Source organism: Macrobrachium nipponense, chromosome 23, assembly GCF_015104395.2.
Source record: "Macrobrachium nipponense isolate FS-2020 chromosome 23, ASM1510439v2, whole genome shotgun sequence".
NCBI lineage: Eukaryota > Metazoa > Arthropoda > Malacostraca > Decapoda > Palaemonidae > Macrobrachium > Macrobrachium nipponense.
The window spans coordinates 28,526,569-28,551,476 of NC_061090.1; the positions used below are offsets into that span (position 1 = coordinate 28,526,569).

At 35.2% G+C, this 24,908-nt stretch overlaps 1 protein-coding gene across 1 annotated transcript in view; it reads right to left on the minus strand.

The window, feature by feature from the left end:
* The window catches only part of LOC135199932 (uncharacterized), a 169,738-nt gene that overhangs the window by 23,038 nt on the left and 121,792 nt on the right, over window positions 1-24,908 (minus strand). Inside the window, 2 exon segments of the mRNA XM_064228055.1 lie at window positions 10,385-10,485; window positions 11,247-11,363. Of these exon segments, the coding sequence (XP_064084125.1) occupies window positions 10,385-10,485; window positions 11,247-11,363 (218 nt within the window).

Consider the following 24,908-nt stretch of genomic DNA (forward strand, 5'->3'; position numbering starts at 1 on the left):
CTCTCTCAAGACCGAAACCTATTAAAAGTTCAAGGAGGCTACCTGACTGTCCTCAGGAAATGGAATGTCATTGTCTTTTCTTTTTGTGAATTGATTTAGAGAACTTATTAAATCATGAGCATATTACTTGATAGTCTAACTTCCCATTTACCTGCAAAATCCCTTTCATTACCTTAGTACTAAAGTAGTACTCCCTATCTACCTGTAAATCACTTTCATTATCTTGGCACTAAAGCACTTCCTATTTACCTGCAAAATCACTTTCATTACCTTGGTACTAAAGTAGTACTTCCTATTTACCTGTAAAATAACTTTCATTATCCTGGTACTAAAGTAGTACTTCGTATTTACCTGCAAAATTACTTTCATTATCTTGGTGCTAAAGTAGTACTTCCTATTTACTTTCAAAATCACTTTCATCATCTTGGTACTAAAGTAGTACTTCCCATTTACCTGCAAAATCGCTTTCATTATTGTCATGATAATGAAAATATAATCCAGTCAGTCATATTCTTAGTAAACGTGTCTTACTTATAATCATATTAGATTTCCCAGTGAAAGACTTCTTTTAATTCATTCGTTCAACTTCGACTCACTGGGATCCAGTGCCACTTCCAACGGACTCCTAATGTCTGTCGCAAGATGCAGTAATGGTCACGACAGCCTATATGCCAGAGCGTGTATAATTCACCGGAGGTCACACACACACACACACACACACATACACACACACAAATAATGAAATACCATATGAATAAATCAATGACTAAATTTAAGGCGTGGAAAATCAAGAGCTAAATCAGTGATGAGAAGAAGAAGAGGAAGAAGAAGAAGAAAAAGAAGAAGGAGGAGGAGAAGGAGAAGTTCAGTAAATACTGTTTGTCATTCTCAGAATTTGGTTTGCCTCCTTTGAGGATGGACGAGTACAAGGTTGGGTTTATTTCGAATGTTAGTGGTGATGAGTTTCAGAATGCTAGTGGACGGATTAAACAGAAAAGGGGTTTTTTCTTTTTTTTCTTTTTTGCCGGCCCGGAACGATGATATCATTAAGGGATATACGTGGTAATGGAGTGTGTGTGTGTGTGTGTGTGTTTGTGTATGTATATATATATATATATATATATATATATATATAGTATATATATATATATATATACAAATATATATATATATATATATACACATACACAAACACACACACACTGGGCGCAGATGCAGGTTTTTTTTTATCAGTCCTCCAAATGGATAATATATATATATATATATATATATATATAATATATATATATATATATATATATATATATATATATATATATATATATATGTATGTGTTGTGTGTGTGTGTGTGTGTTTGTGTATGTGTGTATGTATATATATATATATATATATATATATATATATATATATATATATATATATGATGTAAATAGATATCTATATATATATATATAAATATATATATATTATCCATTTGGAGGACTGATAAAAAAACCTGCATCTGCGCCCAGTTCCAAATCATTCCCAAAATCCAATCAACTCTAACACAATTACACAGGACTGTCATTAACATTTTGAGGCATCTTTGTTGAAAAAAAAGGACATAAATCCGTATCCGAATTCGGAATATCCAGATTCCGATTGATCTGAAAATCGCATCAACTCACCCAGTGAAAATATTCCACTGAAATTAATTGATAAGTTTCGGAAGCATTTTCCGAACAATGCAGCCAGGCTAGCGCTACATATATTAAAACCCTGTTCCACTCCATTGGCGGAAGTGAAAATAATACATACTACTTCCTTTCAACTACATAAATGTTCGACCGCAGTGTTTGTTACGTCCTACACCGACTGACACCATTTACGACACTTCATTTCAACAGTATACTGCAACCCGGGAAGCGTTTAAAAAAAACAAGGCGTTTATATATACAAGCCTCTCTTCCTTGTTTCACAAGACGCAACTGAAACGCTACGGGGGGAAACCGCCCCAGTTCCCGAAAGGAGTGTCCTTGGCTGGAAAAGGAGGCCGCCGACAGTCGGCATTTGCCGAAGGAAAAAGGGAGAGAGAGAGAAGAGAGAGAGAGAGAGAGAGAGAGAGAGAGAGAGTTTTTTGTCAGGATTCCGTTTGTCCTTACAAAAACGTTGCTCTAAAAGAGCCCAGGGGTTTATGTGGAAAGCACTGAAGGAGGGTGGTGGGCTTATGGGCTATGAAAATTCTCATTAAATAAATTATCAGATAAATCCGTATCATGAATTCTTTGGTAAAAAATATATATAATAATCCGTAATACTTTCCTATTCATGTGATATGATAATCATCGTTCACTAATGCAGTACACTTCAAGAAGTATTTCAATTATGAAATACAGAAGTTAAGCATCTTATCTTAATTTAACCAGACCACTGAGCTGACTAACAACTCTCCAGGGCTGGCCCGAAGGATTAGACATTTGTACGTGGCTGGGAACCAATTGGTTACCTAGCAACGGGACCTACAGCTTATTGTGGGATCTGAACCCGAGAAAGGAATTTCTATCACCAGAAATAAATTCCTATGATTCCTTGTTGGCAGAGCGGTGAATTGAACCCCAAGGTTCTGAAGAAAGGCATGGGCGTATTAATTATACCCAGGAAGACTTAAAAATGTGTGTGTGTGTGTGTGTCTACGCATTAGAAGCGAATGACGTATTTCCCGGATGAAAGAGGAGGGTTGCCCTCATAACTGCAACCTGCAATAGACCTTGCAAGATTCTGATACATGCGGCCATGGGTTGCAACGATGCTCTGGAGGAAATTAGCCGAGAAAGCTGCGTAATTACCGCTCGCATTTTTGCTTTTTTTTTTTTTTTTTTTTGTTTTTTTTTTTTTTTTTTTTTTTTTTTTTTTTTGCGATATCTATATTTTTGCGTAATAAAACCTAAACAGACCTCTTTACATTAATAAGCTTTTGGGAAACTCACGTTTGTGGCTTCCATTAGCCTGAGGGGGTCCTCCACACACCTTCCACCCAACTATCCAGGTAGTACCCCAAGGGGTTAGGATCCCAGTTGTGTTCTTTTTGGCACTAATTGGACAACGCAAAACAGTTAACGAACAGTATTTAACGCATCTTGGCTCCAGGGAGGAAATTAAGGTGCGCGTGAACGAATGACTTTCACTAATTTTCGTGTATTTTTTTTCTTTAAGTCTTTTAGGGAAACTTTTGATGCACGGACACTTACTATGAGAATTAACGTTATAACATCATAATGAACATTATAACATCATTATTAACATTATAATTAGCATTGCAATTAACAATCCCAAGACAATATCCATGTACGAAAATGTCTAAAATGATTTTACTACAGTCTTTATAAGCAAATTTTTTTTTCATGGATAAATCTGCTGTTCTAAAAGTTGACAATGACCTTGTATGTGTGCATGAGGTCTTTCCTTACGCGCGCGTACGTGTGTGTGCGTGTGTGTGGTGTGGGTGTTGGTGAAGTTTGGTGTGCGGGTTGTGAGCACATACGCACGCGTCCCCCCCCCCCCCCCCACCCTCCTACCTCCTTCAATAATATCTTGAGAAATCACTGAAGGAACTGCCGAAGAAACAATTCTTCCTTAAGGACTTGAGCCACAAAATATGCCTGTGGTGACGAGTCCAAAGATATATCACCTGTAATCGCTGGAGTTACGTGTCGAAAGACCATTGGCGCAACATCTAGGGAATTCACTTCGTCATGGACTCGGAGGCAACGAAAATAAGGACGACATAATAATAATAATAATAATAATAAATAATAAATAATAATAATAATAATAATAATAATAATAATAATAATAATAATAATTAATTATTATTAATTATAATAATAATAATACAGGTTTTATTAAAAATGTGCTATTTCAGCGGCGTTTATTTTGTATAGAGGTTTCTCTATTCTTCTTACTGCTGACTTTTCTTCTGTACTCAAGAAGAAAAGTCAGTAATAAGAAGAATAGAGAAACCTCTATACAAAATAAACGCCGCTGAAATAACCCACATTTTCAATAAAACCTGTATTAATGAAGGTCTTCTTCCAGCATAATAATAATAATAATAATAATAATAATAATAATAATAATAATAATAATAATAATAATAACTCAATTATTATTCACTTCGTCATGGACTCTGAGGCAACGAAAATAGGGACGACAATACAATAATAATAATAATGAGAATGGAGTTACAGAGGCAAACCAAAGAAGAAATGGACAAGAGATGAGAAAAACTATGGGAAAGTAGCTCCAGGACTCATGCAGAAGAGTGTGCTCCTAGAAACAGCGCACATAGTGGGAAAAGTGATGGACTCCTAAGGAGGCAGGATGTAACCCGGAATCCCACACTATAAAAACCACCCAGTCGAATAGGATGACTGTGAGAGACAAAAAATAAATAAACATTAATAAATAAATAAAAAATAAATAAATAAATAAAATTGAAAAATAGGTAGATAAATAAATAAATAAATAAAGACTCAATTATTAATATACATCGTATGATTAATCCAATAAGTGCCCCAATGAACATGACACTTGTCTTTAAAGGTAAAGGGAATACTTAGAAAGCATAAAGGGAATACTTTGAAAGCAATATATGCATCAATCTAGCCATACATCTATACACACATACATCCATACACAAATACATACATACATACATTCTGAATTCATAGTCAGCATTTGGAATGAGGTTGCTAGCCCAGTGTCCTTCAACATGTTTGCGACCAATTACAGTTAACTACCCACTAGGTACATAAATCATCGATTGGGTCAACGTATGCGCAATTGGTTTCAACTCTCGCCTCTGAATTCCCTAAAATTATGTTTCATTCAGTGTAAAAAAAAAAAAAATAATAAAAAAGAAAAAACACGGTAACGGCTGCGTACTATTTCACTTCATAGAAAACGCAAATTCATTTTTATAAAAAAACGAATGACATCAAGGCCATCTTCTCTATGAGGAGAGCGATTCCGACATCTTTTCGACAAACAAACTCCTCATCGTGCAAGGTCAAAGCACGTTCGAAAAATGGCGAAAAACTCGCGAATGAAACGGTAATCTCTTTTTCTTCAGTCACTCCTACGCCATTTTGAAAAGATATCTCGGTAACACGCGTGCGGTTTTAAGAAAATAAATAAATAAAGAACTCGCCTGGAATGACGTGAGACTTTTGATAATGAAGGCCTGGAATGTACGTTGTCTTGTCAATCATCGTAGCGGACTAATATTATAGTATGTGTCAACAGGATGTAATAGTAGTGGACCCCTTGAGCTGGAAGAAGCCCCAATGAAGGGGAGGGATAGTCCTCAATTGAGACCCCCCAGGGTAGGGGGACCCTGAGGGAGTAATTCAATTTTCTCGAGGAAAATCATTAACCTTCTACGGGGGGAATAAGAAACATACAGGGTGTCCATAAAGTCCCAGTACCATTACAAACTATAAATACTTGTAATGGTACTGAGACTTTATGGACACTATTTTAGGGAGAATGTTAGGGAACACAAGGCCGAATAGGGAAAATGGAACCATATCTAGGGAAGCAGATAGGGAAGAAAGAGACTTGTTAGGTGACCAGACCCCATAACAGGAGGTTTAGGGGGCGAGAAGGGGTTGGGGGAGAAGTAGGGGGGGGGGGAGACCTAAGGGGGGGGGGGGACTAGCAAAACAAATCAAAACATCACACCCCAGCAGGAGACATCGCCGGCCGTCGGTCAGCGCAATGCTTGGGAGATTTTGTGGGTCTGTTTAGAAATCCCGTGTCCACCCTCCGGTGTCAACCCTCTGCCTCCCCCAACCCACCCCCAACCATATCCCCTGCCCCCGGGGTCCTTCTTCTCCCCTAACCACAGCCTGGCTCCCTAGACACCGAGTAGTATACTTAGAGGAAGCACCAAGTGGCACTTCTTTGTCCGCGTCAAATTCCTTCAGCGCCTAATGGCACTCAGAAGAAAGTATTTTTTTTTTTTTTTTTTTTCCACCCCAAATTTTTAGGGTGTAAACCACAAGTGGCGTTCGAGAAGAATGTCAGTCGATCTTTCATTGAGGCTCTTACCGTCCTATTTTGTTTTCACGCCAAGTTGACATAATTCCATCAATCAACCAGTTCTAGCCTAGTTGTATTAGATTTAGCTGGCCTCATCCCAGCACGGGCTCTTGCTCCTAGAGTAGCCCGTGAAAGTCCTAACCTCTTGTATCAAGTGACTTGCAGACGGAAGAATTTGCAACAAAATTGATTTTTATTTTCATGATTTGGTTAAGTTCTGTTTTTCTTCGAATTTATTCTTCAGGCAGACGCAACTATCTATTTATCGATTTTATGTTTAAAGGAATTTATCTATTTTATGCTTAACGGAATAAATAACTTAGTAACGCTGAATACCAGACAGTACATTAAGTCATTCAAGAGCCAACGAATGCGGGCTTTGAATAAGCAATCGCTAAGAGTGCAACTTTCTACGCTTGCAACTCTACATACATAGGTACTCCTCCACCATCAAGCCGAACAGCGGTTATATCTGTTGTGGTTGGTGTTGTAGTTATACTGTTGTTAATTCTAAAACTGTCCTTGAGCCAACACGACACCTTGCAGCGACAAGAACGACCCATTACGTTATCACCTAAGTTCTGAAATTGTCGTTATTTTAGTTGCAACAGTATACTAATACTACTCGCTTACGTCACCTCTTTGCAAATACGTCAAGTGCTAATAAAGACGTCTGCTGCTGCTGACTTTTATTGTTGGTAACGTGTCGTTTGTTGTTTGTTTGCTTGTATGGTGTTTGTACGTTGCATGGAACCACTAGTTATTCAGCAACGGGACCAATGGCTTTACGTGACTTCCGAACCACGTCGAGAGTGAACTTCATTCACCAGAAATACACATCTCTAACCCCTCAGTAGAATGCCCGAGAATCGAACTCGCGGCCACCGAGGTGGCAGGCCAAGACAATGCCGACCACGCCACTGAGGCGCTTGTCGTTTGTCGTGGCGTCGGTTTATCGAAAACAATTTGCAGCTGCTCATCATCACCAAATTTCGCTCTTTCGTCTCTTTTTTGGCTAAATGTAGCTCACGGAATTCCGTGACGCAATTCCTTCAGTGGATTAAGGGGTCTCTCTTTCTCGTTCCCCCTCCCCTTCCTTCCCTCCCCCCTCACCCTCCCTCACCAACGCCCCTACGTCTCCCCCCATTCCTCCATCCCCTCATCTTTCCCTTCCAAGATCTGGAACCCCTTCCCCACCACATACTCAGTTCAGTCTTTTTTTTTCTTTTTTTTTTTAATTTAAGTAATCCAAGTATTTTGTCGCTTCGGTCCCATCGGTAAATTCAGTGGATTTCAGTGAATATCCTCTCTCTCTCTCTCTCTCTCTCTCTCAGAATACACCTTCATTAATCGTTTTCTAAACCTTGGAATTATTTTGGGCAGGATTAATTTTGAAACTTGACATCAGTAAATCAGTAACTACTACTGCAATGCTTTCGGTTTTCGTTGATCACCTATTGTCTTATCATTACTTAATATAATAGCAGTCATAATAACATGTTTTATCAATGGGAGTAGTAGTACTACCCTCCCCCCCCATACACATTATTTTTCATATATATATATATATAGATATATATATATATATATATATATATATTATATATATATATATATATAAACACTACCCTACATATGCAGGGTGTCCATAAGTCCCAGTACCATTCTGAGCAATAAATGCTTACAATGGTACTGGGACTTTATGGACACCCTGTATAGATATAATATATATAGGATATATATATATATATATATATATATATATATATATATATATATATATATATATATATATACATATATATATATATATATATATATATATATATATATATATATATATTATATATACACAATTGTGTGCGTGCGTGTGTATTGATAAACAGATAGACAGACATACCGTACGTGTGTCTGCATATAAACAAACGTAACCACGCACACGAACTCCAACAACATTCCATGCCAATAGACACGACAAACCAAAGGGGTGGGAAAAAGTATCAATTCCTAATGTCAACAAATACGAAAACACTCGAACAGCTCCCGCAGAGACTAAAGGACTAACCAGGCCTTTCGTCCAATGTCGTAATATTCATTCGAACAGAAATTGGGGGGGGGGGGAAGACAATAATAACAACATGTTTGAAACGTGCCTGTTGTAATCGTCTGGAGCAAACCACAACTTTAGGGGAAGAATAAGAAGAAGAAGAAGAAGGCTGTGGGGGATCTTGATCCATCCAGATTGGTTGCATAAGACTCATTTTGGCGTAACAACACGTCCGGTAAAAGTGCCACCGTTATAGGCACTAAAGTATCTCTCTCTCTCTCTCTCTCTCTCTCTCTCTCTCACTCTTCTCTCTCTCTCTCTCTCTCTCTCTCTATTTTTTTTTTTTTCTCTCTCTTCTCTTGTATAAAAAAGAACTCTTATTTCAAACAAAACATAAACTCGAGTGTATACACAAACATTCCCACATGAGTTTATCCGTATACTCATACATGCTTGTATGCATACATAAACATACACGAGTATACATATAAACAGTGTAAACATTCTCTCTCTCTGTCTCTCTCTCTCCTCGACAAAAATTAAAGAAAAACACATCTTTAAGTCAACGGCATCGCGTACGAAGAAACAAAATGCATACATACATACACAACCATCTCTCTCTCTCTCTCTCTCTCTTTCCCTTTTAATAGAAGGATGTTCGCCTAACACATACATACACACCACCTACTTAAAAAGTAAATACTTTCCCGTAAACATTAGTATGGACTTCCATTTTTTATAGTAAAATTTGCTATTCTCGCGAATTGTTTGTTTTGGTGCAAAATTATCTTTGATACAGATGCAAAATCATTTAGTTTCATGCCAAGTGTTCTATATTAGAAGAAGATTGTCTACTACTATATTGGCGCAAAATTGTCTCCTATATTGGTGCAAAATTCTTTTCCCTATTACTTTGATAAGGCGTTTCATTTCCACAAAGTACTGTTTGTTTTACGTTCCTGGAATTAAAGGTTTTAATCAATCTCTCTCTCTCTCTCTCTCTCTCTCTCTCTCTCTCTCGTCTACCTCTCTCCTCTCCTCTCTCATCTCTCTCTCTCTCTCTCTCTCCTCAGGCATATATTTGGCAACACAAGCAATGTTGGTATGGGGTTGCGTCATCACTAACCAGGATTACGGAAGGTTTGATAAATGAGCTTCACAACTTTAAGTGACAATTATGGTTACTGAAAAATGAATAATGCTTTAAAATATTTTTCTGGTGGCAAGATGGTTATCATTATGTGAAAAACAATTTTAATTGCATTATTATCTAGTGTTATGCATTATCAGCAAGGTTACTGGTATAAATAAGTGTTTCTTTGTATATTTGTATTATATATATATATATATATATATATATATATATATATATATAATAATATATATATATACATATGTGTATATATTATATATACATATATATATATATATATATATATATATATATATTTATATATATATATATAGAATATATATATATATATATATATATATATATATATATATATATATATATATATATATAAAGTATATATATGTATAAATATACATATGTATATATAAGAGAGAGATAGACAAATAACACATTATTATTAGTCATACGGTCCAATGTTTCCCTCAGAGATCTTGGACCCACTAACGTGAAGAAAAGCAAATGAATAAAAATAATTGTGCATTTAAGTGAACTTTATGAAAGAATAAGACGCTGAATCACTTGAGACTAATCTTTCAACGTTTCATCACACACCATGGAACCAGAACGCATGAAGAAATTCGTTGTAAGTGAGAGAAATGATCGTGATCGTTATTTGTTTTGTAAAAAGAAACATATAAATTTTCGATTTTTTGGTTGACACATACACACACACGCACACTTTTTAATTATATATATATTGTATATATATATATAAAATATTATATAGAATATAGGATAGATTATATATATATATATAAGGTATATTAATGTAAAGATATTATAAGATATAATAAAGATATATAGTATATATATACTATACATTAAATATAAATATTTATATATTATATATACATATATATATATTATATATATAAACATACCTACTAAAAATATAAATATATATATTAGTTATATATACTACATTATATACCTAGATCATATATATATATATAATATATATATATATATATATATATATATATAACACTTACATATACATATAAGTAGGATATGATATCCCAAACAATTATGTATAAAAGACAGGCGAACAGACAACTTACCGTCAGCATACCATGCTGGAAGTAACCTCAGATAAGGTGTGTTGGCAGCTCCCCATCTTGGTTGGTCAGGATTGTTACAAGTACCGTCTACCGTTCTGTACCTGTACACAAAGGGAAAAGGTTAGCGGGTTTACACGAACGTAAAGGCTATACACAAAAGGGAGGATTGATTTATTTGCTATTAAAAACTGGCGCTGCAATGATTGTTTCATCGACGTTGAAAATGTAAGATATCAATAATGACAGAATTTTCATAGTAAATATCTTCAAGTACCCATTGAACTTTAGCCATAATTATACAGAAGACTTAGGGAGTTCAAATAGCTCACACAATAAACAGGAAATTATATCCTCCATCAATAATCAATATAAGATATGTCTAATGGATAAAAATATTAGTTGTTATATTTACTCATGAATCCAAATGTATAATTTTTTAATTTCATAATACACTTTATTATTTTTCTTTTTCTTGTTTCCAATAATTATAGTGATACCGAGAGCACCATGAAGAATGGAATGGAAAGAAGTATACATACATACATACATATATATATATATATATATATATATATATATATATATATATATACACACTTCTTTCTATTCCATTTTTCACGGTGCTTTTTGCATTACTATTATTATTGGAAACAAGAGTAAGAATAAGAAGAATAAAATGTACTAAGAAACTAAAAAAAATTGTATTCGTGAGAGAGAGAGAGAGAGAGAGAGAGAGAGAGAGAGAGAGAGAGAGAGATTGCCCTCCATTTCATCTGAAAGAAAAACAGTGAAACAAACATAAACAAACGTACATGCAGAAAGACAGACAGACAGACAGACGTGATGTCTCTCTTTCTCTTACCTTGATGGTGGACACGACGAAGGAGGAAGAGGCGTAGGACACGACTCGGCCAGGACAGTCATCATGGTGTCCAACTGGGGAAGGACTAGGGACACCTGACCCACCGTCAGGTTGTGCCTGAGGGAGAGAGAGAGGTAAGTGAATCATGAGTTCAGGTCAATAAGTGAGAATAAATAAGAAAGTTAGAAACTAAATTAGTCGATAAATGAATTAATTGTCCGGTTGCACCTGTGGTGGGGAGAAAGTTTGACATAATAACTGGATGGGATGAATCAATATTTAGTTGCTGAAATCAAAATAAATGTATTCATAAAGGATTATCGCTAGGCTGTCCCTACAGGTTCCGCGGAACCCCCTCATGCCGCTATCATGGGTTCCGCAAGAATTAGTGAAATAAATCTGTATTGTAAATGACGGCGATCTAAATTTACATAGCTCAAATAGCAGTGAAGACCTTATATGATTTATATCAGGTAATTGATATATATATATATATATATATATATATATATATATATATATATATATATATATATATATATATATATATATTTATATAATATATATATATATATATATATATATATATATATATATATATAGAAGGTATAAAGGTTGGAAATCACTGCTATAGTGGTTAGAGTGAAAGGATGCATAATTTATTGCAATACATAAAACAACAAATGTATATTTCATAATATAAGACCTCCTCCCGAAAAACTGTTATGTATGGGATATAATCAGAGAATATGTATACCTGAAATCGTAAATTTAAAGCACAAAAGGATATAAGAAGATAACAGTAAAAAAGCTGTAAAAATGATAGATACAGAAAATAATATAAAACTTATAAATTCAGCACGATAAAGGAATAGAGAACTGGAATATGAAAAAAAGAACAGAAAAAGCCGCCCCCACCCACCAAAAAACCTATAATTTTGACAGAAATAATTCAAGAAGGTAAACAAAAGACAAAGCAAAAATATGTAAGAATGAAAAATGCGATATGAGAACAAAATAAACTTACAATACAGTCTTTCAGAAGTTGGAAAAAACATTACCAAAGACAAGATAAATTTGCAATAACTAATACGTCTCTGAATCAAACAGACTCAACAATCTCCATTCTGGAGAAAAAGAAGAAGAAGAAGAAACTGAACAGGCCAGGCAACGCGTATTAGCATATGGCAACTTTCTCCCCCTCGCTTGTCATGCAAATGTAGCTCTTACAGATTTTCTTTCGTAGCTCAGGGATTCTCGTTCGTACTCTAAGAATAGCTGTTTGCTGAGCGGTTGAATGGCCTGTCATCAACCTGTTTTTAATTGTTTCGTCAATTTTCCATCAAGGAGATGGTCCCCATTTGACGACAATTTAGGCAACTAAGTGTTTCCTCTAGAACACTTAGGAGTTATATTTGATGTGCTTATCTGTCAGGTAAGAGATCTGTTTGTAGTGGTCTAAGAATAGTGGTTTTCCTATGTGCCAGAATTCATTAATAATTGGTTTTATACAACATCTTCAGTACAGCCTTTGCTTGCTTCTCGTCTAACTAAGAAATTTGTTTTTACTATAAACATACAGCTGCTTGCCTCAAATTTCCCTTCATTTATTTTAGTTTTAGCAAAAAATTAACAAATAATTATATAAAAAATAAACAAATAAATAAAATAAATAAAAGTAAATAATGTGCCGAAGTTTCTTCGACACAATCAAGTTGTCTGTACAGCGTATAATACTATGCGAATATCTCAGCCACGGTCCATAAAACTATCAGACGGCCCTTGTGGCCTATGTTGTTGCGGTGACAGACGCACGATCATGGCTGATTTACCTTAAATAAAATAAAAACTACTGAGGAGGCTAGAGGGTTGTAATTTGGTATGTTTGGTGACTGGAGGGTGGATGATCAACATACCAATTTGCAGCCCTCTAGCCTCAGTAGTTTTGAAGATCTGAAGACGGACAGAAAAAGTATTCATGGGCAGACAAATATCCAACTCAATAGTTTTCTTTTACAGAAAACTAAAAAGGCAGATATCTAACTTTCTTGTGAGCGAGCTCAGTAAATATGCCTTTAGACATTATTGATTGTCACATCTTAACTATATCTCAACAATCTGCAGGAATTTCAAATTCTCTTTTCGAGGTACGAAACTGTGTTCTGGGTCTAGGATTCGCTGTTTTTTTTTTTGTGGGGAGGGGGGCCATTCTTCATTAATGTTGAAAGTCACCGCTTTCTTGGATACTTGTATTTGAGTTTTTTAATATCAATTAAATTTATTTTTGCTTTTCTCTCTACAGAAAAACGATCGTGTAGATGTCACCTAAATATAAAATATGGGGTGTCAATATTTTCCTTAATGAGTATAGCTTTGATATTATTGTTATGTTCGAACGCTAAATATACATAATATAATATAATATATACATAGGGACACAAGACCCTGCTTAAAATAAAATAGCATGATTTAGGATGAAAAATCAAAACTGAAGAACCGTATGACAGATAATCCAAGACCTACAAACATTTCACATTATTTCACATGAGCCTCTTTCACAGCACATCGACCCCACTGACAAATGGGAGCGCTACTTGCAAAGGGGACGAAGAACGGGTTAATAAAGTCTTCGTGCTTTCATGGGATTGAAGAGGAGGGGGGTAGGGAATGGGGGGAAGATGAGGAAGGGTTGGGGAAGAGTGGGGAATGAGGTTGGGGAAGACAACGACGACGATGATGATGATGATAATCCCTGAGGTCCCTCAGAACCACATTGCTGCAGTGGGACATTCACTCGTGACCAAAAGAGAAAAAATATAAATTAACAATAAATAAAAAATAAAAAAAAATATCACTTGGGGTATTCATAAGAAACGCTGGCAAGGCGCACAAGACAGAATACCTCTGCAGAATACCAAATAGAGTCCCAATACCAGCATTTCCTTAATGGATGCAGGGTTGGTACGGCCGCATTACGAATCTCCAATCTACCCCCGTTTGGACGCTCCTCCTCTGGCCCCAAATCCCCACGACGCTCCCCACGCGCATTCGAGAGTGAAAGTGATCCCCCTCCCTGCTTGCTTGCTTCCTTAGCTTGCACAGTCATGCACACACACTCGGTCGAATCGTGGATCTGACTTGGGAATTTCTCGGTTTTATGATAAAAGTGTCAAGGAATTACGAAACAGCATAAATGAAAGTGAAATTAACGTGTTTCTGGTGCCAATATTACATGCATGTTACTCATTGTATGAAGGCCTTCTCTCTCTGCTGTCTGTCTGTCTGTCTGTCTCTCTCTGTCTGTCTCTCTCTCCACACACACTCACACACACATATCATACATATATATATATATATATTATATATATATATATATATATATATATATATATATACACACACACAAAACAATCAACTTCATAAACCATTATGCTTCATCATCTAAACAGTTATCCAGAACAAATGTAGAGAGAGAGAGAGAGAGAGAGAGAGAGAGAGAGAGAGAGAGCAGAGAAGAGGAAAATCAAGAACGAAAATCCCGGTTCTTTGGTGGGCCATACCAATAACCAAACCCTTCTCTACTACCAATTCTAACAGGCCCCTCCACTCCCCCCCCAAACTCCCATCCCCCACTAGACCACCACGCCCACTTCATAAAAAATATACCACCATCTCCTCCTCCTCCTCTTCTTCTCTCATTTTTTCTTCTTCTTCTTCTGGTCTTCCCTTCAGGACAAGAGGCCCGTAGGGCATGTCTGAGAACACGAGAGAGAGAGAGAGAGAGAGAGAGAGAGAGAGAGAGAGAGAGAGAGAGAGAGGGCTTTTCTTACCTACCTACCTGCTCCTCTTTCCATGTTCATCAGCTGACACATAAACGTTCACGTACACATATACACACATATACAGCCACGTACACACCTACACACCACACACAGCTCAGATAGTCTTCTTTTACCTGCTTTATTCTCCCTCTCGATTGAGAGGCCAAAATAAAAGATATTTCGATCAGGGTTTTTTTTTTCATCTTTTTAAGTCTCTCTCTCTCTCTCTCTCTCTACTCTCTCATCTCTCTCTCTCTCTCTCTCTATATATATAATATATATATATATATATATATATATATATATATATATATATATATATATATGTATATATATATATTATATATATATATATATATATATAGATATATACATAATATATATATATATATATATTATATATATATATATATAGAATAATATCCATAAATAAATATATATATAATATATAAAGTAGGTAGTAGGTACGCTTCACTGACGTTCCTGGGTTTGAAAGGATCCATAGGTTCGCGCCTGGTCCAGGCAAATCTATTATCGAGAAAAAATTCCCCTTCGGTTTAAGCATATATGAAATATATTAATTCCGAGGTAGAGCGAATTAGATATTAAAGGACATTGTAGCTCGATATTTGTATATGAATCACGGAAATGTGATATGACTTATATATATATATAATAATATATATACACACGTACATATTTATATTTATATAGAGATAAATCGATATAGATATCTGTTTACTATACATACGCACAAACTTACATACATTAACAAGAATATACACGCATACTTATATGAGTACATATGCAAAATTAAATGCATTTGGCCTAGAGAGAAGAGAGAGAGAGAGAGAGAGAGAGAGAGAGAGAGAGAGGAGAGAGAGAGAGAGAGGAGCTATTTTAAATTTTCAAGAGGAACACTGATTCTAAACTGTAATTCCTGCATGAAATTTCCATCAGTACTTAGTAATTAATGAGTACAGACCAATTATTCACACTTAAAACGACTTAGGAATTATGGTAGTTTTTTTTTTTTTTTATTTCCAGAATGATTTTGTCAACAAGTGAAATTAACAGGACCAACAACCACAGCAAAAGCAAAAAGAAATTCACATCTCAGTAACTATTACCACAATTACAACACAACACGAAGAAGGAGAAAAGGCACGACGAAAAATTATGATAATTATTAGGGAAACGACCACAGCAATTAAAATAGTACAGATAAGAAGAATGATATCGGCAGCAAGAATGGTAATTGTTTTATAATCTTTTATTAACGTTTTGTTTTCTGTAATCGGTTATTGTATCATTATTATTAAGGGTGGGAGGGTTATTATTATTATTATTATTATTATTATTATTATTATTATTATTTATTATTATTATTATTATTATTATAAGAGGATCGACAAAGGTAGTTGAAATATCAAAGAAAGTACAGGAGGGAAGGCTTCGATGGTTAGATAACTGTTATGAAGAGAGGAACATCATGTTGGAAACATACGATGGAAATGGAAGTGCGGGTAGAAGGAAGAAGGGAAGACCAAGAAAGAGATGGCGTGATTGTGTAGGGGAAGATATGTTACACAAAGGTATTAACGAGAAAGATGCACAGGACAGAAATCGATGGAGACGACTCATTCACAACGGCGACCCCATATGAAAATGGGTTAAAGCTGGGAAGAAGATTATTATTATTATTATTATTATTATTATATTATTATTATTATTATTATTATTATTATTATTTTATTGAAAATATAATGGCACACTTTACAGAATTAATTTTATACAAAATTCCCTCAATTCTTCTCATGATTTGTTTACAGAATTGAGAGTATTTTGTATCAAATCAATTCTGTAAATTCTGCCATTATTTTCAATAAAACATGTTCGAAAGAAGGTCTGTTTCCAGCATATCGTCATCATTATTATCATTATTATTTTATTAATTATTATTATTATTATTATTATTATTATTTGTTCACATTCATATACGAGGGAAGAGAACATGATAGCAGAACTGAACAGAAATTTAGCAAAATAAAAATTCATGGAACAATAGATATAAATAAATTAACAATTAAAGAAATGTAATTCCATTATCACTTTAAACATGTTCAACTTTGAGAAGTATCAGAAGAGCTTAGACGATATTACAACAGCTATCTAAAGAGCCATTGCTGATACAACAGTGAGAAGACGCATTCAGTTGAAGAGGAAGAATATTTAGAACTTGAAACATAAAGAAAAGAAAATTGAAGCCCAAAAAATAATTGTGCAGAAACGTGAGCCACAATGAATAACCCAAAATCCAATAAATTACGAAGTGGTTCCCTACCAACACGCCCCCCCCCAAAAAAAAAAAAAATGTCGCTGAGTGCGTAATGGGGTGAAATATCGTGGGGAGGGTAGAATATGAAATGAATATGAATGTGTACTCACCCTTGTCTATTTGTGTCTGTCTGTTTTGTGGACCTAAATCTTTATTTCAAAATGTGGGCCAAAGAAATACAAATGGGATCTTGATATTTATCCAGAAAACCAATACGGATCCGAGACGATTTTGACGTTTTTATCTACTTTTTGAGAAGTTTTTGTGAACATTTTCTTATAAATTGCCGATTCATTTTGCCTGTGTAAAAAAAAAAAAAAGAAAAAAAACTATCGTCAACCTCGCAAACATGAGAATTTTTTGTGAAAACTTTCTTAAAAATGTTATCCTTTGGTCATAGCAGAGGTATGTCTTTCTTGACTGATTAATTTTGACGGGGCAAACAAAAAAAATAATAATAAATAAATAAATTAGAAAAAAAACCTCGCAAACATAGAAGCAACAGCTACAACAACCTGGAATTTCAAGTCTTATCTTCGCTCCTTCGTCGCTTCCATGACGAACCGACGCACAGATACAATCATTATTCCTCTACGCCTCCTTTTCAAAGCATTCGATGACGCAACTCCACCACGATCACACGATCCGGGTGGAAATCATGCGACAAGTCGTGACGTCAGCAGCGCGTCATGCACGCGCGTGCGTGCGCAGTCACGCCTCAAGGCGAAGGGGCGAGTGATTGATTGAAGGGGGCCGAGAGGGTGTGGGCAGAGGGAGTTTTCTAAAGGGATTTTCGGGTGTCAGATGTTTATTATGTCATAAATGCGGTCGGTCATTTTGGGTTTTGTGACCTCGGTGTTGGTGGTCCTGATAGTGACAGTTGAAGGGGAGTTGGTCGTAGAGAGAGAGAGAGAGAGAGAGAGAGAGAGAGAGAGAGAGAGAGAGAGAGAGAGAGAGAGAGAGAGAATTGCAGGACCAACGGCATTTTTCACTATCGTCTTTCTTTCTACAAAGACGAAACTACAAATTTCATTTCGCGAAAGTGTCACCATTCACGACCGTCTAAAAAAAAAAAAAAAAAAAAAAAAAAAAAAAAAAAAAAAAAAAAAACCCTGATCATCCATAAAAGGAACCGAATCAATGAATGCTGACTTCAGCAAATCGTCCAAAAATTGGCGGTGACCGAGCAAAAACCTTGAAGTGAAAAAACTGGTGTGACGCATGTATGAAGTCGGTCATTCTATCGTTCAACGATAATAAGGTCTTATATTTTTGCGTGCGTTTTTGTTTTGCCAGGAGCTAAACTCTTAAGACGTTGCTCTTCGTCATTTCGTTTCGCTTTTTTACTGGACTGCCATGAAGCAATCGGTCTTCATCAGAAGTGTTTTCGTGTGAGCGCGCAGACTGGTTTAGTATCTAAGTCTACCGAAATGAAGTCATTGTGAAATGCTTTGGTGATTTCTAAATTAACTGGACAGATTAGAAAAAAATATTGAGATATGTATTATATAGAAACTGAACACTTAACTGCTCACCAAAAAAATGTCAAAACGGTACTTTACAATCCGCAGATGCTTGTCTCCCGAGTGCCTGTCAGTCAGTCTAGCCAAGAGACGTCTAAAACGTGCCAGAATGGATTTCGATGGAATATTTGGAAGGGTGAGCCTATGTTCGAGGAAGTGTTGCTTAAATTTCCAGGTGGAAGCGAATATACATTTACACTTTTAAAAAATTGCTAGTTCATAAGTTTGTTTGTTTGTATGGTAATTTTTACGTTGCATGGACCCCATTGGTTATTCAGCAACGGGACCAACGGCTTTACGTGACTTCCGAACCATGTCGAGAGTGAACTTCTATCACCAGAAATACACATCTCTCACCCCTCAGTGGAATGCCCGAGAATCGAACACCCCTCAGTGGAATTCCCGAGAATCGAACACCCCTCAGTGGAATGCCTGAGAATCGAACTCACCGCCACCAAGGTGGCAAGCCAAGACCATACCGATCACGTCACTGAGGCGCTCCTAGTTCATAAGGATCCTGACAGGAAAAGCCTATTGGATTGCTAATTTATACGTTTCACTGTTATCAACTCTATCTTTTAGTTCAGCTGACGTTGACGATTATCTTCCGTGTTTAAACTATTGCAGACTTTAAGTTTTTATTTTAGTTCCCATCGGTGCTTAAGTATTTCCAAGGGCTTATGAAAAAATCAATAGTATTTGTAAATAATACTGATCTTTTGTTATTGCATTCAGAGTATCTATCAGTCTTTGAGGCCTATGTATCTGAGCTCGATTATGGAATCAGTGGGTGATATCGTCAGAGAGAGAGAGAGAGAGAGAGAGAGAGAGAGAGAGAGAGAGAGAGAGAGAGAGAGAGGCTGATCATCGAATTGAAACCGTATGGAATAACTGGAGGGGAGTATCAGGTATAATCCTACACAAGACGGTCCCTCTTAGGCTGAGGGACAAGATATATATGGTCGTAGTAAGACCTGCTATGTTGCAGAAAACAAAAGTGAATGAGTTAGATTTGGCTGAAATGACAATTCTCAAGTGGAAGAGAGGAGTGACGAGAAGAGATGGGATAAGAAATTAATATATCAGGAAATCACCAAAAGTCACTGAAGTGTCAAATTAAGCCCTAGAGTCAAGACTGAGATGCTCTGGACACAGGGGATAGTGGGAGATGAGGTGAGGCACGTTGCACGAGGGATTATATAAAGGTGAAAATGGGAGATGAGGAGGGACACGTTGCACGAGAGACCATGGAAATGGAAGTGATAGGGACACGAAGGAGAGGTAGGCCTAAAAAGGAGGGGTAAGACCTAGGAAGGAGATGAAGAGACAGCTTTAGAGAAGGCATGAGAGACACAAGAATAGACGGAGGGAAGACACAAGATAGGAGACCATGAAAAAAAGGTTCATTAAAAACAGCGACCTCGAAGACGCATTACGCCTAGAAGAAGAAGAAGAAGAAGAAGAAGAAGAAGAGGGAGGTATCTTTATTTTCAACAACGGAAGAAAAAAATATCGAGTTGATTCGAAGAGTGGCTTAACAAAAGAATCGACTTATTGTTTGCTATTGTCAGCTGTTAAATAGAGAGAAAAAATAAAGAAAAATAACGGGAGTTTCCATAATTATGGAAGAGCAATTAACGCTGCTATTAACCGGCACTCGAAGGACACTTCTTTGGGCCTTTATCCTTTTAGTTCTAATTAGGCTGAATTGTCTGTCTAATTTATTTACAAGGGTAAAAGACCTTGAAAAAATCCTCCTGCCCATCATTATATCAGAAGTCCTTGTCTCTCATTAATTCTACCGTGGGGTTTGTTTCATGCAATGGAGTACGGTACAGAATTACTATTATCTGGTCTATTACGTCTCTGATGGAATAAAATACAGAATTCGCCAAAGAACGAACACCGGGACCTTTGAGGCCATTCAGTGCTGAAGGGGAAACTGAGAGTAGAATGATGAAACAGGAGGAAAAGCTGCACTAAGAAACAAGTGTTAGGACGTGGTGGATAGCAAGATGTAGACGGATATAACACCTGTTTTTTTTCGGAATCCTCTACAGTCTACACGTTCGAGTTATACTCCCAATGGGCGAAAGTCCCCATCCTAAATCCTGTTTTTCCTTAATGAAAGTCGAAAGTAGTCAGTGACAAGCTGGGTCATGACATTATGCCACTGGAATGAACCAGGATTCACCCCTGAGAGAGAGAGAGAGAGAGAGAGAGAGAGAGAGAGAGAGAGAGAGAGAGAGATTAGTACAAGGGAAAAAGGAACTATTAAATGAGAGACAGTGGAGACAAGAGCCAGAAAAAGCAGGAAAGAGAGAGAGAGAGAGAGAGAGAGAGAGAGAGAGAGAGAGAGAGAGAGAGAGAGAGAGAGAGAGTACTACTTTCCTCGGTGCCACTAAGGTCACCTTGGCATATCACTTTTCCCGGACATAGGATTTCCACACCCAGTAACGTCACAAAGAAAGCAGATGATGTCATACTAACAAAAAAAAAAAAAAAAAAGACACTGCAAGAAAGCGGGCGTTATGCCAATAATAAAATCAAACGAAAATGAACACGAAACTTAAGTCACGAATGACAATTACCATAATTTCAACTAACCCGGAGTAATGCCGTTCGGTAGGGATGAGGTCATAATCTGGAATAACCGTATTTTTTTTTTTTTTTTGTAGTTTCATTGTTTTCATTCTCTCACCTCAGAGAGTGTCTCTCTCTCTCTCTCTCTCTCTCTCTCTCTCTCCCGGGTACTTTCACCAAGGGTTTGCTGTCTTCTATTTCATGTGCTGATGTCATTTTCCCCTGATAAGAACACGTGATTTCTTTTTTTTATATAATTTATCGTCACAGGTGTTTGTGCTATTAAAAAAACGTTTAATTCTTCGAGTTATTATTATTATTATTATTAAAAAATACTCATAGTAGCAAGAGTCTTCAAATGGAGAAGCAAATCCACATTTATGTAAATGTCATATATTAAATTTAAAAATAGCAAGGATAGCTTTTGGATTCCGGAAAGCTATCCTTGCTGTTTTTAAATTTAAATATATGTACATTTACATAACTGTGGATTTGCTTCTCCATTATTATTACTATTATTATTATTATTATTATTATTATTATTATTATTATTATTATTATTATTATTATTATTAGCAGCAGCAGCAGTAGTAGTAACGGTGTTCTGATTATTATTATTATTATTATTATTATTATTACTTATTATTATTATTAGCAGCAGCAGCAGCAGCAGCAGCAGCAGTAGTAGTACTGTGTTCTGATTAGAACAAATTATTATTATTATTATTATTATTATTATTATTATTATTATTATTATTATTATTATTATTATTATTATTATTATCTAAAAACAGCAAACCATTTATAGGAAACATGACTTTGATGAGAACTACCACATATAAATGCGATATTATACACAGAACAAAATAACGCCTTTACATTAACATTTGATTCAATATATACAAACATTTATAAGGAACCAGTCTAAAAGACCACTGACACATAGATCTGTGCAGTACATCACTTAACACTGAAAACCAGAAAATCAATAACACCGTAAGTAATAATGATTACATAACACAGTATTTACTAATTCTAATTTGATTTATTCATTTATTTATTTATTTATTTATTTACTCATCATTTTATTCATCTATTTACAACTGTTCGTCGATCTTTTATTTTTTTCACAACCAAGCGAAATGATCCTAATTACTCGCACGTGAGCAGTCAAGTGTGTTTGCTTAATTAGCATCTGTGTACACGCGTAATGAGCAACATTTAAGATGAAGGTCGCTTTCAGAGACGCGATGAAATCACTCCACCACAATCCGTAATTATAGTGTGTGTATATATATATATATATATATATATATATATATATATATATATATATATATATACATATATACTCATACATATATGTATACAAATGTATATATATATTCATACAAGTGTATATTATATATATATATATATATATATATATATATATAGATATATATAGTTTGTCGTTCTATCTAATCCAAACGCCTTGACATCATCAATTTGTGACATCACCAACATATTCGGTGGTAAATATAAAACAATAATTCTTACTAACGTCACCTACTTATGACATCACTAAAATCTTTCCAGACAAAAGAATCTGACATTTTTCACCGACATCATCTTGTGACATCTCCAAACAATTCGCAAACGTATTAGAGGCGGAATTTCGCTCTGACATCACTAAAGTGCGACGTCACCAAAACACTCTCTGACGAAAAGTTAGATCATTTCTTAATGCCATCGAAAGATTGCGAAATCATTGTCCGTAAAGTATTCGACGTGACTGGTCATTTAAGTATAATGCAACGCCCTTTAATAGCCACGCTTCTCAAATATAGGTATCTTAGCCAACTAAGTCTGACATAAGACCAGCTAAGTCTAACAACAAAATAAAAACGAGATAATGTTACAGATTTGTTTATAGAAGATACGTATCTTAACTATGATTCTATTTGACATAAATCATAATAAGTTTACAGATTCAAATAAAATAATATGAAGAAAGCATATTATTATTCTATTATTATTTAAAAAGCTGCAGAGCTTAGCTGTGAACTTCCTTACAAAAACTTCAGGACGACAGAAGATTTTCCCATTAGTACATTATGACAAAAAAAAAAAAAAAAAAAAAAAAAAAAACAAAAAAAAACGGGGTTAAGATTCTTCAAAAGAAAGGATTCTTTTACTACCTGTAAATTTATACGCAGTAGGTACCCCCTCTGATATCAGGTCAATCTTAATCTGATAATCAATACAGAATCGTTTTACATCGAGACAACTACAGTATGGAATAGCAACGATTTTATAGAATAAAATCTGTCTTACATAATATTACTACGATTTGTATCTATCGGTTTAAACTGTGAGAAAATGATCACTTAATATTTTTACAATTGTGACATCATTTTACAACAATGTATTCAGTCAATTTAAAATGTGATATTTGCTTTATATAATACAACTGCAATCCACAGTTAGCTTAAACTGTGATAGAATGTTGGGTTCAATAACACCAATATCAATCAGTTAGTGTGGATTGTAATAAATTACTATATAAATATTTCCAGAAATTCAATCCATTTAAATTTTGACAAAATCATATCATAACTTTACTACCGTTTCCATCAGTTTAAACTGATAGCATTTTAAAGTTTAACATTAACATTGCAATTCTGTTCAATAAGTACAACTGCAATTCCACTTTGACACCTGCTATGAACCCTGGGGGTTGGGGGTTGGGGAGGGAGATTGGTTAGTGTTGGTCTGGGTACCCAGGCAGGGAACCTCTGACCTATTCACTGCTATCAGCAACGCTGACAGTGACCTAACTACGAAACGCATTTTTTTTACCAGTCACCGCTGATAGTGGCCTAAGATAAAGGCAATCTTGACCTTTGAACATTTACGTGTGCTCTTGACCTAAAACCAGTCATGGGGTTTTTTATACATTTTTTATTTATCTATTTTTTTTTTTACGCCACAGTCATGGTCACGTTTATAGTGCTGGTCACATGACTTTTAGTAAATAAACACGACCTCACGCGTAAGAAATAAAAATGAAATGAATGATTACGAAAACATGACAAAAGCGTCCAATTGTACGTATTCGCTTACTATAAAAAGAAAAAAGTTCTCTCTCTCTCTCTCTCTCTCTCTCTCTCTCTCTCTATATATATATATATATATATATATATATATATATATATATATATATATATACATATATGTATATATATACATATATATATATAATATATACATGTATATATATATATATATAATATATATGTATATATATAAATAATAAAATAAATGCTTATTATATATAATATATATACATATGTATACACACACACACACACACACACACATATATATATATATATATATATATATATATATATAT